Raw genomic sequence first — 18,315 nt, 5'->3', positions numbered from 1 at the left:
ATTTGGGGAGAGGGAGAGAAAAGGCCAAGGATGTTGAATAAACAGTGGCACACAGAAGACACGAATGATCAGTGGAGGAATTCACTAGAAGATCTGTCTTGTCTAAATTTCATGAAATTAAATTTTTGGGAATTCCTCATATCAAAATCTGAACTAAGAGGACACAAATTTGGTAATGATATAGAGATGAGAAAAGCCAATGCTTAGCATCATTGGCTTTTCTTATCTCTATATATATCTCATTGCTATATCATTACCAAATCTCTATATTATTACCAAATTCTCTATATTGTTACTAAATTCTCTATATTTTTATCAAATTCTTGATAACAATATTCTCAAATTCTCAAATTGTTATCAAATACTGTTACCACCTCAGGCCAAACCGCACTAGTATATTGTTTGTACAAGTGTTAAGTTCATAGACCAATTTGCATGTTGTGTCTGAAAAATCCAAAATAACTTGCAAAGAAAAAAGTTGGAGAAGTGGATAAACTTCTACAAGATGCAAACTACACGTGAAAGCTTCAAAAAAGAAAACTGTTCCCAATGCTCCAGCCTGTTCCAATTCCAAATAACAGATAGTCTCAGAACTTTTCAAATACCTCTCATGCATTACTGATGACAAACTTTGAAAAAGAAAGTGAAATTATTTCCTTTTCACATACTATGATAATGATAAAAACTATACACTATGATAACTTCCCCTTACTTAGCTAGTAGTTTATTGAGGTCCGCTCTTTGTTGTGCATCTTCTGGTGCAAGAATCTGCAGGTTTTGTGGATGTAATGCTGTCTGTACAAAATGGTGAAGTTGACGAAAGGCACAATCCTATATAAAGTATAAAAGAAAATTATGCTTTGCTTCTACTTCAAAAAATTAAATTTTGATGAAACAGAAAATTTCTAATTAAAACAATGGAATGTTTGTCCATTTACAATGAACATATATCTTTCTCAATGACACTGCAATCTATTTAGTACAGGTAGACATCCCATTTGTGGCAAACCGTATTCAACCACCAAAGCAAACAGAGGAAAGACCTGCTATTTTAAAAATTGTATTATAATTCTATGGCTACAGACGAAAATTTTAAAAGCACTACATTTTAAATCAACAGAAATTCTTGTTACAGAAAAACCATATTATAACCTTTATTTGCATGTTTCATGCTATAATTCAAAAATATATCATTTCATGTTGTTTACACGAACATGCTTGCTCTTACTGCTATTGAACTATCTATCTTACTGCTATAGTCTGGTCACACTAATAATTAAAGTGTGGCAAATTCTGACAAAGTTGTTATAAGTTAGCCAAATCCTCTGCTTTCACCTTATACTAGTAGGAGTATCAGTAACACTGAATATATTATCCATACGTAAGGTTTAAAAAAATATACAGGGTGTTTCAGTTAAACGTTTCAGAACTTCTAAGAGGGGTAGGGTACATCCTGACAACTCGAAATCATATAGCAATGTGGGGTCGGAAATGCTTTCCTGAAGCGGTGTTGTACACAGAAGCACCATAAAGAAAAGAGACCGTAAGTGAGAAATCGCTTTAATAATACATGAAAAGAAGCAAAAGGTACATGGATTAAAGTAAGTGTTCGAAGTTTCTTCCACGGGCTACAATGCACGCCTCACATCTCTGACGAATGGACATCCGAACATTCTGGAATACTCCAGGCAGCATGTCCAGACACAGCAACCGGAGGATTATGCACCTCGTATTGCTTTCGCACAGTGGTACCTTGGAAAATGTGCTACAAATCCCCTTTTTCCTGCTGAAGTGTTGTTTTCCGATGAGGCATCCTTCACAAGGGAAGGAATTTTCAACACGGATAACGACCATATCTGGGCGGTCGAGAACCCGCATGCAATACGACGTCGTGCAGCACAGATTCGATTTTCGGTCAATGTATGGGCCGGTATTATGGGAGATCACCTCATCGGACCTTACCTGTTATCCTGTCGTCTAACCGGACCTATCTACTTGATCTTTCTGCAGCAAGTATTGCCACAACTTTTGAGAGATGAACAGATTTCTGCATTGACGCAACAGACAATGTGGTTCCAACACGATGGAGCCCCTGCCCATTATAGCGGAGATGTTCGTAACTACCTGGATGTCACATTTGGTCAACAGTGGATCGGATGTAGTGGTCCCGTGCGTTGGCCTGCTCGGTCACCCGACCTATCATGTCTTGATTTTTATTTCTGGGGTCATATGAAATCGCTAGTTTATGACACCCCTGTTGACAATGCTGAGGAGCTGGTTGCAAGAATCGCAGTAGCTGCCGAAGAAATTCGAAATTCGCCTGGAGTATTCCAGAATGTTCGGATGTCCATGCGTCGGAGATGTGAGGCGTGCATTGTAGCCCGTGGAAGAAACTTCGAACACTTACTTTAATCCATGTACCTTTTGCTTCTTTTCATGTATTATTAAAACGATTTCTCACTTACGGTCTCTTTTCTTTATGGTGCTTCTGTGTACAACACCGCTTCAGGAAAGCATTTCCGACCCCACATTGCTATATGATTTCGAGTTGTCAGGATGTACCCTACCCCTCTTAGAAGTTCTGAAACGTTTAACTGAAACCCTGTATAAATGTGTGGCATACTGGAAGTAACCACAGTGGTGTTAACTAACATAAGCAGGGGTTAAAGTACAGCATCACTATCCCACAGAACGCAATGGTTGAGCCACTGACATTAGACAGCACTGAATTACAAGAATCATCTAATATTAGATGATTCTTATCACCCAGTGAAGCCAATATAATCAAAAACTTTGCTTAATGGAGGCTTCAAATAACCAAAACCATGTGTGCTCTAGAGCTAGTTCTCCATATCTTCAACTATATAATATAAGTCATTCCTTTTGAGGCTATAATGGTCATCACTACGAAACTCAACATCCTTAAATTTCAAAAGTATGGCATTAAAATGGTTTTCGTAATCTGGCCACTGGAGGGTCTCTTAGTTTGAAACTATTGTTATTGTTAATGCTCTAGAAAGCATCCAAATCAGCAAGAGAATAAGAGCAAGCATTCAGATCTTGCTGCTTCCACTTGGACAACTGTGATGGGAGGGAGTCTAAATAGTACATATGAGAACATGCTATTTTAGGGGGTTGGGTATATCTTGTAAGAGCATTTTTAAAAATTTCATACTATACATTACCACCTAATTTTAATGGAACAGACTTATTTTCAAAAAGATATAAATCTCACAAAATTTAATTCATTTCACAAACATGTAGTCTGAATTCTAATCTCAATATGTCCATTTTATCTACAAATGTCTTAGCGTCACTTACTTTTTTTAAAAGAATCTCTAAACTACTGCTTCAAACAGCACTCATCTCATCTGTCCTAATTACTTGCTCTATGATCCCTTTGCTGTAATGGTGATTCATTTGCTGTTATTATTGTTATTTGTTTTTTTTTAGGAGCATTAGCAACTAAGGCCATATTGCTCCGGGGATATGTGGTGGTCATTCCCTGACCTTTCCGCATCCTCCGTATTTGGTGGCTCACAGGCTCGAACCCCGGTCTAATCAAGAAGCATGTGCTACGCACTGCTGCTCCTGCCCACTGGCTATGGAGGCGCCGATTCATTTGCATTGCCTGCTGTGATATTCCTTGTCAGAAACTACATGATCAGGAATCTCTTGTTTTGCTTGTCTTAAATTATTTGTATAAAATTTTTTCAAATTTACTTGCTGCTTTATCACTCGTCCAACTTGTCAAATCACCCAGAAATTGACGGTCTTTCTTACAACTTAAAATTTTCCAATTTAATTTTCCTAACAGTGAAGTATCCTTCTGATCCAGTCTGCTTAAGTAAACAACTCCAAATTGGAAATAGAAGGTTTAACAATCATTGAAGAAACAAATTTACACATCACATTAGCATTAGTAGAGACATATGATGCAGGAAAGCAAACTTACACAGCATCAGAAAAAAAAAAAAAAAAAAAAAAAAAAATCCCATTTCACCCAACCATTTGCTCCAAAAGTTTATTCACTTCTTGAATTTATTTAAGCTATCAACTTCCATGACAGATGGAAGTTTGTTCCAGCAATCAAATATTCGCTGCCTAAAGGGAAATTTCCGCACATCTTGTCTACAACTGGCTTTCCTCAATTTCAGTTTATGCTCCCCTCAGGTTTGTAATCTGAGCAAGAGGCAGAATCCCATCAGCATTAAGCCTGCTCAAACCATTCAAGACCTTGTGCCTAGTCTTCAGATGCTACAATTTGCAGAACTTAAGCCTTTTTTTGTACGAGCACCCCTTTGTTTCCCTCACCAGTCTTGTTGCTCTTCTTTGTACTCATTCTAGCATACGTCCTAAAATGAGGCTTCCACACCTGTACACAGTACTCAAGGTGTGGCCTGACTATTGCCTTATACAAGGGGATAATCACTTCTTTATCTCTGCTAGTAAAATTCCTATATATCATTGACAAGACCCCATGACCTGCTCTGGCAGCCTGTCTGCAATACTCAGAAAACTTCATATATCAGAAATCCCTGAGTGTAACACCACACAGTTGGTACAATTCTCTGGGTTACTGCTACCAACACACAGAACTTTGGATTTGTCAATGTTAAACTTCATTGCCTTCTCGGCCCATCTGCCCAACTTTTCTAGATCCTGTTGTTGCAGTAGCATACTGTCATTAACAACCCTATCAACTTTTGTATCATCTGTAAACTTTGACTTAAGCCTGATATACCTGGATCAATATCACCAATATTAGTGGAGGACTCCACTAATAACATTAGTCCACGAAGAGCAGTGTCCATGGATTACTACTCTGTCTTCTTCCACTCAATCATTCTTTTATCCATGTAGCAACTTGCCCTTAATACCATACTGCTCCAATTTGTACAGTAGTCTTCCATGTGCAATAGTATCAAAATCTTTCCTGAAATCCAAGTATATGATATTAAAATTATTATTTTTGCATCCAGTTCTTCTGTGACCACATCACAGTATCCAATCAAATTGGTCAGGCAAGATTTCTCCTTAACAAACCCATGCTGTGTCTGAATTATTACTGCAGTCTTGTCTAGATGATCCTGCAATGCTTCTTTAACCAGTGCCCCCATTATTTTCCCCAGAACAAAAGTTAAACTAACAGGTCTGTAATTACTCATGTCAACCTTTGATTTCCCTTTGTAAATTGGAGATACATTTGCACATCTCCATTCTGTGGGGACCAACCTGAGTTCAACAATGCTCTCATAATTATGGCTAAGGGTTTGCTTATTTCCTTTGCTGCCTTCTTTAATATAACTGGATAGATCCCATCCAACTCGGGTGCCTTTCTGATGTTTAACTTCAACAATTTCTCCTCCACTTTGCTCTCAGTTATTACAAAATCATTTAGCTCCCTACCAGTTCGATAAGCTTCTGTTCTCCACTCCCCTATAGAATTCGTCATATGTGAATGTAGATGCAAAATACGGTCAATGTTGCAAAAAAGTCGTGAGTTAGGGTTAAATTTGAAAGTGTCTGCAATTCTGCCCAGACACGACAGGAGGGAGTACACGATGACAGCCTTGTCAATCAATTCAGCCCTGGAGAGAATGTGCAAGGCTCAAGGAGTAGAATTTTTTTCAGTGTGGTCTGTGCTTGTTAACAGGAGAGACTGCTTCTACAGGGATGGGATACACTTAAATAGAAAGGGTGCAAGAATATTTGCTGATGGAATCGAGGCAGTGTTAGGTGGGTCGGAAAACTGCACTACTTCTATTGGAATAAGCAGCGGCCTGGAGCGAGGGGTGCTAGGGATTTTGGAGACTGATGGCAGTCATCATGAATCAGGTGGGTATATGGGATGTGTTAGGGTAACTAAGAATAAGAATAGGTGCATGTATAACAATGCTAGAAGTATAGTAAATAAATTTGATGAATTTGAAGTGTTGGTCAAGACATCAAAGGCGGATATTGTTGGGATATAAGAGGCATGGTGTCACACAGACTTAAACAGTGCAGAATTGGAATTGGGGGAGTACAATGTGTACAGAAAGAATAGACAGGATAGGAAGGGAGGAGGTGTTATGCTGTTAATTAAGAAAAATATAAAATCAAAAGAAGTGCATCCAGTTGATATAGATGGACAGTGCATTGCTGAGTCAGTTTGGTGTGACATAAGCACTGCAAAAGCAAAAATAAGAGTACGAGTGTGTTTTAGGCCTAGTGACTCGAATGAGTACAATGAACAATTTTAAAGAGAAACAGAGTGGGCTAGTAAATCAGAATGTCTTATAATGGGGGATTTTAACTTCCCAGATATTGACTGGAACTTGTGGGTTGGTCATTCGCACACTAGTAAGAATTTTGTGGATTTATTGGATGATTGTTTTCTGCAGCAGCACGTTCGAGAGGCAACCAGAGAGGGTAATACTCTTGATCTGGTTATCGGCAGTAATCACAGTCTACTGATGTGGGATTTACTTAAAGATATAATTACCATCAAGGGTAAAGAAAAGGGTTTTTGCTTCCATAAAGGTAACTACAGTGGTCTCAGACAGTTTTAAATTCTGTACAGTGGAGAAAACCTGATGATGTTACCAACAGCAAATTCTAAGTGGGAAGCATTCAAGGAATTAATCGTGTAAGCTACTAAAAGTTTCATACCTATTAAGAAATATTGTTCAAGGTTTAAGCCTAAATGGTTGTCAAATGAACTAATGAGACACGTGGCAGAGAAAAAAAATGCATGGGATGCATTTAAATTATCAGGTGACACAGAAGCCTATGGCAGATATAAGCTAGTCTGTAATCAAGTCACAAAGGAAGTTAGACAGGCGAAGGCAGATTATGAGAAATCTTTGGCAAAGGATGCTAAGAAAAACAGTAAGGATTTCTTTACTTATATAAACTCTAAAAGGAAGGGGATGAATCTGATTGGTCCACTTGATATCGATGGCTCGATTGTGGTTGATGATCCTGCTCAGATAGCAAACAAACTGAATGAGTATTTTGCATCTATATTCACACATGAGGAGTTATTAAGGATTGAGAATGGTAGAAGATTCTCAAATTGTAACAGGGTGCTTAATGATTTTGTAATAACTGAGAGCAAAGTGGAGGGGAAATTGTTGAAGTTAAACATAAGAAAGGTACCTGGGGTGGATGAAATCTATCCAGTTATATTAAAGGAGGTGGCAAAGGAAGTAAGCAAACCATTAGCCATAATTATGAGAGCATACTTGAACTCAGGGAAAGTCCCCACAGACTGGAGATTTGCAAATGTGTCCCCAATTCACAAAGGGAGATTGAAGGGTGATATGAGTAATTACAGACCAGTTAGTTTAACTTCTGTTCTGGGTAAAATAATGGAGTCACAGGTTAAAGATGCATTTCAGGATCATCTAGACAAGACTGCAGCAATAATTCAGACACAGCATGGGTTTGTTAAAGGAAAGTCTTGTCTGACAAATTTGATTGGATATTATGATGTGGTTACAAAGGAACTGGATGCAAAAAATAATTTTGATATCATATACTTGGATTTCAGAAAAGCTTTTGACACTGTTGCGTATGGAAGACGTGTACAAATTGGAGCAGAATGGTATTAAGGGTAAGTTGCTACAATGGATAAAAGGATAGTTGAGTGGGAGAAGACAGAGAGTGGTAATCAATGGGTGCTGCTCTTCGTGGACTAATGTTATTAGAGGAGGCCCACAGGTTCGGTGTTGGGTCCTCTGTTGTTTTGTATATTTATCAATGATACTGATGAAGGTATATCATGCTTAATGTTGAAGTTTGTAGATGATACAAAGGTTGGCAGGGTTGTTAATGACAGTAATGGCACGGCAGTGTGCTACTGCAACAGGATCTAGAAAATTTGAGATGGGCTGAGAAGTGGCAACTGAAGTTTAACATTGACAAATGCAAAGTACTGCATATGGGTAGAAGTAACCCCAGAGGAATGTACCAACTGTGTGGTACTACACTTAAGGTGGTAAAAAATGAAAAAGACCTGGGAGTAAATGTGCAGTCAGATATCAAGTTTTCTGAACAATGCAGACAGGATGCAAGAGCAGGTCATGGGGTTTTGTCAATGATATACAGGAATTTTGCTAGCAGGGAAAAGGAGGTGATTGTCCCTCTGTATAAGGATCATGATCAGGCCACGCCTTGAGTACTGCGTACAGGTCTTGAGGCCTCATTTTAGGAAGGATGTAGATTTCCTTGAGCGTGTAGAGAGAAGGGCAACAAGATTGGTGAGTGGAATGAAGGGATCTTTTTACCAAGAGAGGCTTAAGTTCTGCAAATTGCAGCAGCTGGAGACTAGGCTTGTTGTTATTTGGTTTTTAGGAGCATTAGCAGCTAAGGCCATATTGCTCCGGGAAATGCGGTGGTCATTCCTTGACCTTTCCGCATCCTCCGTATTTGGTGGTGACGGGCTCGAACCCCGGTCTAATCAAGAAGCGTGTGCTACGCACTGCTGCTCCTTCCCACCTGGCTACGGAAGCGCCTGGAGACTAGGCACCTGTAAGGTGATTTTATTGAGGAGTATAAGGCCTTGAATGGGTTCAGCAAGCTGAATTCTGATGGGATCCTTCCACTTGTTCAGATTATGAACCTATGGGGGCATAAATTCAAACTGAGGAGAGACAGATGCAGAATAGATGTGTGGAAATTTGCCTTTAGCCAGCGGGTGGTTAATTGCTGGAACAAACTTCCATCTTTCGTTGTGGAAGTTGTTAGGTTAAATAAATTTAAGGAAGAACTTGACAAACATTTAGAGGGAATGGTCGTGTAAATTTTTTTTTGGCTGATGCTGCATAAGCTCGTACGCTTGCTTTCTTGCATCACATACCACTTCTGATTCATCCCCTTCCTTTTAGAATTTATATAAGAAGTCTTTGCTTTTTTTCTTTTCATCCTTTACCAAAGATTTTTCATAATCTGCCTTTGCTTGCCTAACCTCCTTTGTTACTTGATTACAGACTAGTTTATATCTACCACAGGCTTCTGTGTCACCTGATAATTTATATGCATTCCACGCATTTTTCTTCTCTGCCACAAATCTCATTAGTTCATCTGACATCCATTTGGGCCTAAACCTTGAACAGCATTTCTTTTAGTGTGAAAAGCTTAGTAGCTTCCAAGGTTACTTCCTTGAACACTTCCAATTTTGAATTTGCTGTTGGTAACATCATCAGTTGGTCCCACTGTATAGAATTTCTGAGACACTACAGTCACCTTGATGAAAACAAAAATCCTTCCATTTACCGAACTGATTGACAAGGCTCTCATCACATACTCCCTCCTATCGTGTCTAGGCAGGACTGCAGACACTTTCAAATTTAATCCTAACTCGCAACTTGTTTTCAACGTTGTTTAGCATATCAAGGAATAAAGACGTTAGTAAATGGATGTTCAAAAATTGGCATACCATTTAAAATAAACATGCAAAATGCTTCATCCAAACCAAAAAGGAGAAGAACATAAACAAACTTCCAACATGTGTGACAATAATATGCTTTAAGTTATCAATTTGCTCGGATCAGAAAAAGTTTGTGAATAAATGCAGACATTGATTTTCCTGAGTTCATTAATCTCTCTTTTTTTCGTTATTTATATTAAATCATGAACCGAATTTGGTCATGAGGCACATCACTAGTGATTGTAGGTTTAACTTTTCAATGTAATAACTTTGAAAGTTATTAGCATTAGTAGAGGCATATGATGCGAGAAAGCAAGCTTATACAGAATCGGTACCCTTTCCATTTCACCCATCCATTCGTTCCAAATGCTTGTCTAGTTCTGCCTTGAATTTATTTAAGCTATCATTTCCACAACAGATGGAAGTTTGTTCCAGCAATAAACTACCCACGTTAAATTGAACCTCTCCCTTATTACATTAAACCTCTGACAATCTAGTGACAGAGGTGTCACTAGATTGTCAGAGGTTCTACTAATTTAATTAAACATTTATGCAAAAACACAGCAATGTACAAAAATGATTTTTCAGTTTCAACATTTTCAGTTCAGCGGAAAGCCTTAAAACTTCTTCAATTTGCCATTCCTGCTAGTGCTTCTTTCTAAACAGTAAAATGTCCGACAACATCATTTGTTTTCAGCGGAAGGAATTCAGTTCTCTTTACAGCACACAAATTAATCAGATGACATGTACAGCCTATTACTACTAAGGGACATTGTCACTACTCAAGTGCAGGTAGTTTTGTAAAGAAATCCAGCTGCCTTCAGGTTGGTCAGAAAAATATACCCAATATTTTATTGTCTAGAATTACCTTATAACATTAGCACTGGAGCAAGCTTCTTTCAATTTGTTTTTTTTTTTTTAAAGAAAGTTCATTACAGTGGGATATAGCTTTGAATCACTTTGATTACCACAGCAATCAAAAAATGGCACATTTATTAAAGCTATTTCTACTACTTCTTTCCCTCTATATCCAAATTCACTAACAATGCCTGCTTTGTTTCTATTTTCCTACTTTCATATTTTTTTGTTATTTCATTATTGGGAAGTATATTTCTGAAACATACACCTGCAGAATTAGTGCATATGATACTGTCAGGGCTATATATTTGGAGAAGAATGACCCGGAATGGCATTCCAGAACCATTTAAACAAATGTCAGGTGCTAGTATAATGGAAAATGCTATATACTGATGCCAGTTAATGTTCAAATAATAAAATACTGTTACTCAGACATGTTATTATAAAATTTATGAATGAACTTTTACTAGCATCTATGCCATTCACTAGTGATTCGAGTGACACAACAAAGAAAATTATTCAAATTTCAGTAATTCTATAGTCAGACTCCACACTTGGCTGAATCACTATTTTGATATACACTGGGAGCATAATTAGTATTGGTTTGAATTATAAGATAAATGGAGAAGGATCATAAAATGGATGTAGCATTCCAAAGTGAGAAGATAATGTCCAATACTGTTTTGGTAAAAAAAAAAATAATAATAAAAAAGTTCTAGAAAGCACATTATCATCTTCACTTTGAAATATTGCATCTACTTTTGAACTTCTTTCTATGCAATGCACATTGCTTCATGCTTTATATATCTAAATCATTTCATGTTTCCCACCACTTGAAACAAAAAATCAAGCTACATAGAATACAAAACATATTTGTTACTTTTCCAAACTTTATAATGCCAAAACTTTATAATGCCCATCTTATAATGGGGGATTTTAAATTTCCCAGATATTGACTGGAAATTGGGGGCTGGTCACTCACACACTAGCAAGGCTTTTGTGGATTTATTGGATGATTGTTTTCTACATCAGCATGTTCGGGAGGCAACTAGAGGGAGTAATACTCTTGATTTGATTATCAGTAGTGATTCTTTGTGCATTAAGAATCTGCAGGTAAATGAACCACTAGGTGGCAGTGATCACAGTGTGCTGAAGTGGGATTTATTCAAAGAGGTAACTACCATTAGGGGTAAAGGGAAGGGTTACTGCTTTCGTAAAGGCGACTACGATGGACTGAGACTGTATTTAAATTCTATACAGTGGGACCAACTGATGATGTTACCAACATCAAATTCAAAATGGGAAGCATTCAAAGAACTTATATTGGAAGCTACTAGGCTTTACATACCAACTAAGAAATATTGTTCAAGGTTTAGGCCTAAGTGGATGTCAGATGAACTAATGAGACATATGGCAGAGAAGAAAAATGCATGGGATACATACAAATTAACACATGACACAGAAGAAGCCTATGATAGATACAAGTTGATCTGTAACCAAGTTCCAAAGGAGGTTAGGCAGGCGAAGGCAGATTACGAGAAATCTTTGGCAAGGGATGCAAAGAAAAACAGCAAAGAGTTCTTTACTTATGTAAACTCTAGAAGGAAGGGGATGAATCAGATTGGTCCACTTGATATCGATGGGTTAGCTGTTGATGATCCTGCTCAGGTAGCTAACAAACTGAATGAATATTTTGCATCGACATTCAAACATGAGGAGTTATTCAGCGAGGGGAATGCCAGAGGTGTATTAAACTCTGGCAGTAAGCTAGAGAATCTTGTAATAACTGAGAGTAAAGTGGAGGAGAAATTGTTGAAGATAAATACAAGAAAGGCACCTGGGGTGGATGGGATCTATCCAGTTATATTAAAGGAGGCAGCAAAGGAAGTAAGCAAACCCTTAGCCATAATTATGAGAGCTTCCTTGGACTCAGGGGAAGTACCCATAGACTTGAGATGTGCAAATGTGACCCCAATTCACAAAGGAGGATCAAAGGGCGACACAAGTAATTATAGACCTGTTAGTTTAACTTCTGTTCCTAGAAAATTAATGGAAGCACTGGTTAAAGAAGCACTGCAGCATCATCTAGACGAGACTTCAGTTATAGCTCAGATACAGCATGGTTTTGTTAAGGGGAAGTCTTGCCTTACCAATTTGATTGGATACTATGATGCAGTCACAAAAGAACTGGATGCAGGGAATAACTTTGATATTATATACTTGGATCTTAGAAAGGCTTTTGATACTGTTGCACATGGAAGACTGCTGCACAAATTGGAGCAGTGTGGCACTGGAGGCAAATTGCTGCTATGGATAAAGGGGTGGTTGAGGGGGAGAAGACAGAGAGTGGTAATCAATGGACACTGCTCATCGTGGACTAATGTTATTAGTGGAGTCCCTCAGGGTTCAGTATTGGGTCCATTATTGTTTTCTGTATTTATAAATGATATTGATGATGGTATATCAAGCTTAATGTCCAAGTTTGCAGATGATACAAAGGTTGGCAGGGTTGTCAAGGACACTACTGACACTATGCTACTGCAACAGGATCTAGAAAGGTTGAGCAGATGGGCTGAGAGAGATGGCAAATGAAGTTTAACATTGACAAATGTAAAGTACTACATATGGGAAACAGCAACCCCAGAGCAATGTATCAACTCTGTGGTACTACACTGACAGTGGTAGAGAATGAAAGGGACCTGGGGGTGGTTGTGCAGGCAGATATGAAGTTTTCTGAGCAGTGCAGACGGGCTGCAAGAGTAGCTCATGGTGTATTGTCGATGATATATAGGAATTTTTCTAGCAGGGATAAGGAGGTGATTATTCCCTTGTATAAGGCAATGGTCAGACCACACCTAGTGTACTGTATACAAGTCCGGAGGCCTCATTTCAAGAAGGATGTAGAGATGCTGGAACGAGTACAGAGAAGGGCAACAAGATTAGTGAATGGAACAAAGGGGTGCTCTTACGAAGAAAGGCTTAAGTTTTGCAAATTACAGTGTCTGGAGACTAGGCACCGGTGAGGTGATCTGATAGAGGTGTATAAAGCCTTGAATGGTTTGAGCATGCTCAATGCTGATGGGATTTTCCTCTTGCTCAGAATAATCACCTGAGAGGGCATAAATTCAAATTGAGAAAGGACAGATGTAGGATAGATGTGAGGAAATTTACCTTTAGCCAGTGGGTGGTTGGTTGGTGGAATAGACTTCCATCCCTTGTTGTGGAAGTTGATAACCTAAATAAGTTTAAGGCTCAGCTGGACAGGTATTTCGAACGAACAGAGGGGCGAAGTGGAAGTGGTTATTTTTTATTTATTTATTTTTTTTATTTTTTTGGCTGATGCTGCATAAGCTTGCTTTCTTGCATCAAATGGCTCTACTAATGCTAATGCTAAAACAATACCTCATATTTATTTGACATCTTAGCAAAAGAGACTGCTAAATCAAGTTTAGCTTTGAATTACACACACATCAAAAAAAAAAAAAAAAAAAAAGTCAAAGTTACTTCTTACATAGTATCATATGAAACATTTTGTTTCATGTGTTTTATTCATTTATTAACTAGATATGAAGTATCAAATTTTAAATTCACAAATTGTCGTCTTAAAATTCTGAATTTAACAGCAAAGACAAAGTTTTATTTATCTGTTTTTTTTTCTTTTTCTTTTTTTTTTGAAAAGATTAAAAAAAATTTAGACTAGGAAGGTGAGTGGAGAAGAGGACACAAAAAATAAAATAAAATAAAAAATAAGGGGAAAAAGAGGTCTCCTTTGTAAATTAGGATTCTTTAACAATAACCTTCCAAAGTATATCATTAGAATCAAACATCCCAAATCCTGCAATCTATTATCCAGTACTGCCTATTTTCTGGCTGCATTTAGGAAAATAGATTAATATGAAAAACTACATGAGAATCAGAAAATTTAGTTCCAGAATTAATCATTACCCAAAGCAGAGTGTACAGATGACTTTGAAGAAGAAAGGTTTCGCTTGAAAGGTAACACTGTTTTTACAGTGTTAAAACCACATCAAGAAATTTGTTAGGTTGTGGACTTGCCTAATGCTCTTGGAACAAGATTAGAGACTCTGATGAGAAATGTATTACTTAGTTTAAGTAATACATTGTGCATGTAAAACATTAGAATTAGTTAGCAATTCACAATCAGAAGGCTATGGTCATTCAAAATGCATACAAGGGTTATTTTCTATTCGGAAAACGTTTTGTGTTGTTAGACACACACAAAACTGAGAATTCAATGAATTGATTGTAAGGAAACTTTTACTTTCCATTTTTTAAATATAGCATACACAGTATGGCAGGGTTTATTTTAGAAGGGAAAAAGTAAAAAGTTTTGTGATATTATTATTATTAGCCATATGGTCCAAGGAAGCCTGAGGTTTATGCTGCACCAGCCAAAAATAAAATTTCCGAGTTACCCTGTGAGAGAGAGAGAGAGAGAGAGAGAGAGAGAGAGAGAGAGAGAGAGAGAGAGAGAGAGAGAGAGAGAGAGAGAGAGAGAGAGAGAGAGAGAGAGAGAGAGAGAGAGAGAGAGAGAGAGAGTCAGAAGTAGAAAGGAATCACCAAGGAAGAGAAGAATGATGATATCCAGCTCAGGACCCTGGGTTTGCCAAGCCCATACTTACCACGTGAGCCCCGGTGTTATTAATTAGAGGGAAAGGAGAATTTCTGTATTGGGCCAAAGACACAAAAAATCCTAGTTATACGACTGTATATGGACAACAAGCAACAATTATTTCTCTTCCTAAAATAAATCACACACAGAGTGGTATTTTGAAAGGGGGGGGGAAACCACTTTTACTGTACTGCGCAACATTTGCTAATTGTATGTGTTACTTTTCTCTTGAAAAGGGAAAAGGGTACAGTACTAGGTAAAATAACTTGCAGTATAAAAAATTCATATTTATTTTTACTGTCTTTTTTAATTACAATAATATGACCACATGAAATACAGAAAATAGCAAGATTCAGCAAGGATCAGGTCCCAATGTTCTAGATTTTGTTGCTAGGTTTGACTGCACTGCTATTCTTATTATTATTTACATAGCACATCAAAGACCACATTGTGTTTCATGTATCACGTATGTATATAATTTGTGCTCATGGGGTGATTTGCAAGTTTTGTGGGCTAAAAACCCAGAATAACTTACAGGGGGAAAATTCGACTCTTTCTGCCTAAGATCAGCTAAGTACAGCTCCAAATGAAGAATCCTTTATGAATTTCCTCAGTCTTTCAAAATACACAAGTTAATGTTAGTTGTCCTCTAGGTACTTTAGATCAAACCCAGTTTCTTTTCCTTACAGCCTTGTGCCATTTGATATCTAACAATCAAATGTGACGATCTAGATGCAGGCTACTCTTCCTTTCCTTGAGTGTACTACTGTTTTATATATTCTGATCCTAATATTTGCTCAGATGATATCAGCAAAATTATTCTCGTAGGGATAAAGTCCTTGCAAGACCAATTATTCACACTTAAACTCCCATCCTTTATGTAAACTATAATTTTTGAAAATTGTATTAAAGCTGTTTAGAATAAAAATAAATCATACAACAAACAGATTGTGTCAGAACCTCCAGCTTCATTTTATACCTGCTGTAAGGCTTATAACATAAATTCTGCACACAAGGTATTAATAAAATTCAGACTTGATTTTGAAAATTGCAAGAGTAGGACACCTGCCCCTTTTCCATGGCAGTCAAGCCAACTTTCAAGCCACAACTTCTGACTTCAACTGCATCCTCATCTAAAGATAAAGCTGATTCATTGGCACTTTACTCCGACTTGTGCATTTGTGATCCAAGTAAAACTGCTCTTACTATGTTAAACACATTCCAGTGTCAATGTCCAAGTTTCTCCAAGTCCTGGAAATATTTCTCCACTTGTTTTATGTTGCCTTTTTTTACAATCTTATTCCACTGGAATAAGAGTGTAAAATTTTTAATTCTGCATGTAAATTTGTTCACATCCAGATAATTCCTAAAAAGGGTAACAAATTGGTCCTTTGCAATTACTGTCTTAATATAATTACCTGAACTCCTAAAGTAATGGAGAAATACATCCATCAGCTTTTACACTAGCTTGAAACCTTCCATCTGATAATAATTTTCCCACTGTATGGGCGAAGTGACATGACAAGCCATTCACATTTGTTAAAGAATCATGTTATTATTCCACCTATAGATATCACTTTGGCTTTCTTTAGGTTGGGGGATGCTAAAAATTTCAATGCGGCTGTAACCATGAAGTCCCATCTGTGGGAATGACCCTGTTTGTGAAATTGCTGCCATCTTCAGCACAATAAATTTATGTGCACAGTATTTATACATACTGCAGTTTTGGTAGGAGTCATAAATTATGCTGTGACTATTCAAACATTTTGCACAGTAAATTAATGAATGTATTCACACTGACAGAATATCAAGAACTGAGACTATCCATAACCAAAGTATATTAGCATTAGTAGTGGCATATGATGCAAGAAAACATGCTTATACAGCATCAGCCAAAAAAAATTTTTTTTAAATCTGTATATTTTGTCCCATGTATAGATGTACTCTCATTTTTAATGAAATCCCTTATACCTTTTCTTCCTTCGTAATAAAATAATTAACATAACATAAAAAAAAATTAGAGTTATTTAGAAACAATGCAACGTCTAGCGAAGATATATATACTTACTGTCTGTTTATTTTTCCACATATGTTTAATGTAAGAAAAGGTAACATGAAGATGGCTTGTAGGTAAAGGGACATCAGGCTGTGTAGATGGATCTACTCCCAAAAGCATAATAAGGGTACGATGTGAGAGAGCCTATGAAAAGAAACGTAGGAAGAAACAAACAACTTGTAACAAATTGATTAGCAGAAAGCTTTGCAACAGAATAATGTCTTATTGATGTATTATATGTATTATTATCATCTTATATGATACTTTTTTTTTTTTTTTTTGGTAGTTATTGGCGCATTGGCTTCTGTGGCTATAGTGCACCTCCCAAGGTTTTTTGCAGTACTTTGATACAAGCCCGAGGCGGGATTCGAACCCGCGACCTTTGGGTTGCCAGGCAGGCTCTTTACCCACCCAGCTAGCCCGGTCGGCTCTTATATGATACTGATGTATTATATAAGATGTATTATAAGTTAATGTATTTTAGTTATTTTAATGAACTTAAAGATGGAAGTGTATTTAAATGCATATCCATCTTTAAGTTCGTTAAGAATAACTGTATATAACAGATGTCTGGTAAAAAGAGACTATCAAATCAATGATAGTCTCAAAGGGAGGTTGCATAATCAGTACCGAAATATTATACACAGCAGTCTCTTTTCTTCATTACCATAACTTGTAAAATACCAAAAATAAACCACTAATATCTTATGATACAGACATTACTCCTACTCATATTAGTTATTTGAGGGATATGCACTGCAGTAGAATAAATATGATATGATTACTTTTTTGTTAATTTATGTAGTCCTTTTTAATTATTGCACAGAATGAAATCACCATTTATGTATATTGCTATAATATACAAAACTAAATTTTCAAAAAACATGTCTTATCTCATGAAACATAAGGTATTTTTGAAGTTAATCACAATGAGAACCCACTTTGGCACTTCAAATAAAGAGCACTTCTTTGTTAACAGAAATATACTGCTAAATATTTGCATGAAGAAGCTGATAATCCTATTAACTTTCACATCAAAGTGTGGAAGTTAATATTGTTGTTATTTGGTTTTTAGGAGCATTAGCAACTAAGACCATATTGCTCCAGGGATATGCGGTGGTCATTCCCTGACCTTTCCGCATCCTCCGTATTTGGTGGTCACGGGCTCGAACCCTGGTCTAATCAAGAAGCGTGTGCTATGCATTGCCGCTCCTGCCCACCTGGCTACGGAGGCGGCTGGAAGTTAATAGGATTATCAAATGATGAGGGGGACATAATCCCTAAACAGTGAGTGTGGAAAAGGCATTAATGAAAATAAATACCAGTATATCTGTTTACAGAGACGTGCTATTA

At 37.2% G+C, this 18,315-nt stretch overlaps 1 protein-coding gene across 1 annotated transcript in view; it reads right to left on the bottom strand.

Annotated features, from left to right (window-relative positions):
- The window catches only part of mTor (serine/threonine-protein kinase Tor), a 704,297-nt gene that overhangs the window by 180,089 nt on the left and 505,893 nt on the right, over window positions 1-18,315 (bottom strand). The window contains exons 38-39 of the mRNA XM_090387576.1: window positions 16,975-17,106; window positions 713-831 (exon numbers count right to left, since the gene is read on the bottom strand). Of these exons, the coding sequence (XP_090243702.1) occupies window positions 713-831; window positions 16,975-17,106 (251 nt within the window). The remainder of the gene's footprint in view (window positions 1-712; window positions 832-16,974; window positions 17,107-18,315) is intronic.

The sequence above is a fragment of the Mastigoproctus giganteus genome, chromosome 13, assembly GCF_048544385.1.
Source record: "Mastigoproctus giganteus isolate SK-2022 chromosome 13, ASM4854438v1, whole genome shotgun sequence".
NCBI lineage: Eukaryota > Metazoa > Arthropoda > Arachnida > Uropygi > Thelyphonidae > Mastigoproctus > Mastigoproctus giganteus.
This window is presented reverse-complemented; position numbering and strand designations above follow the sequence as displayed.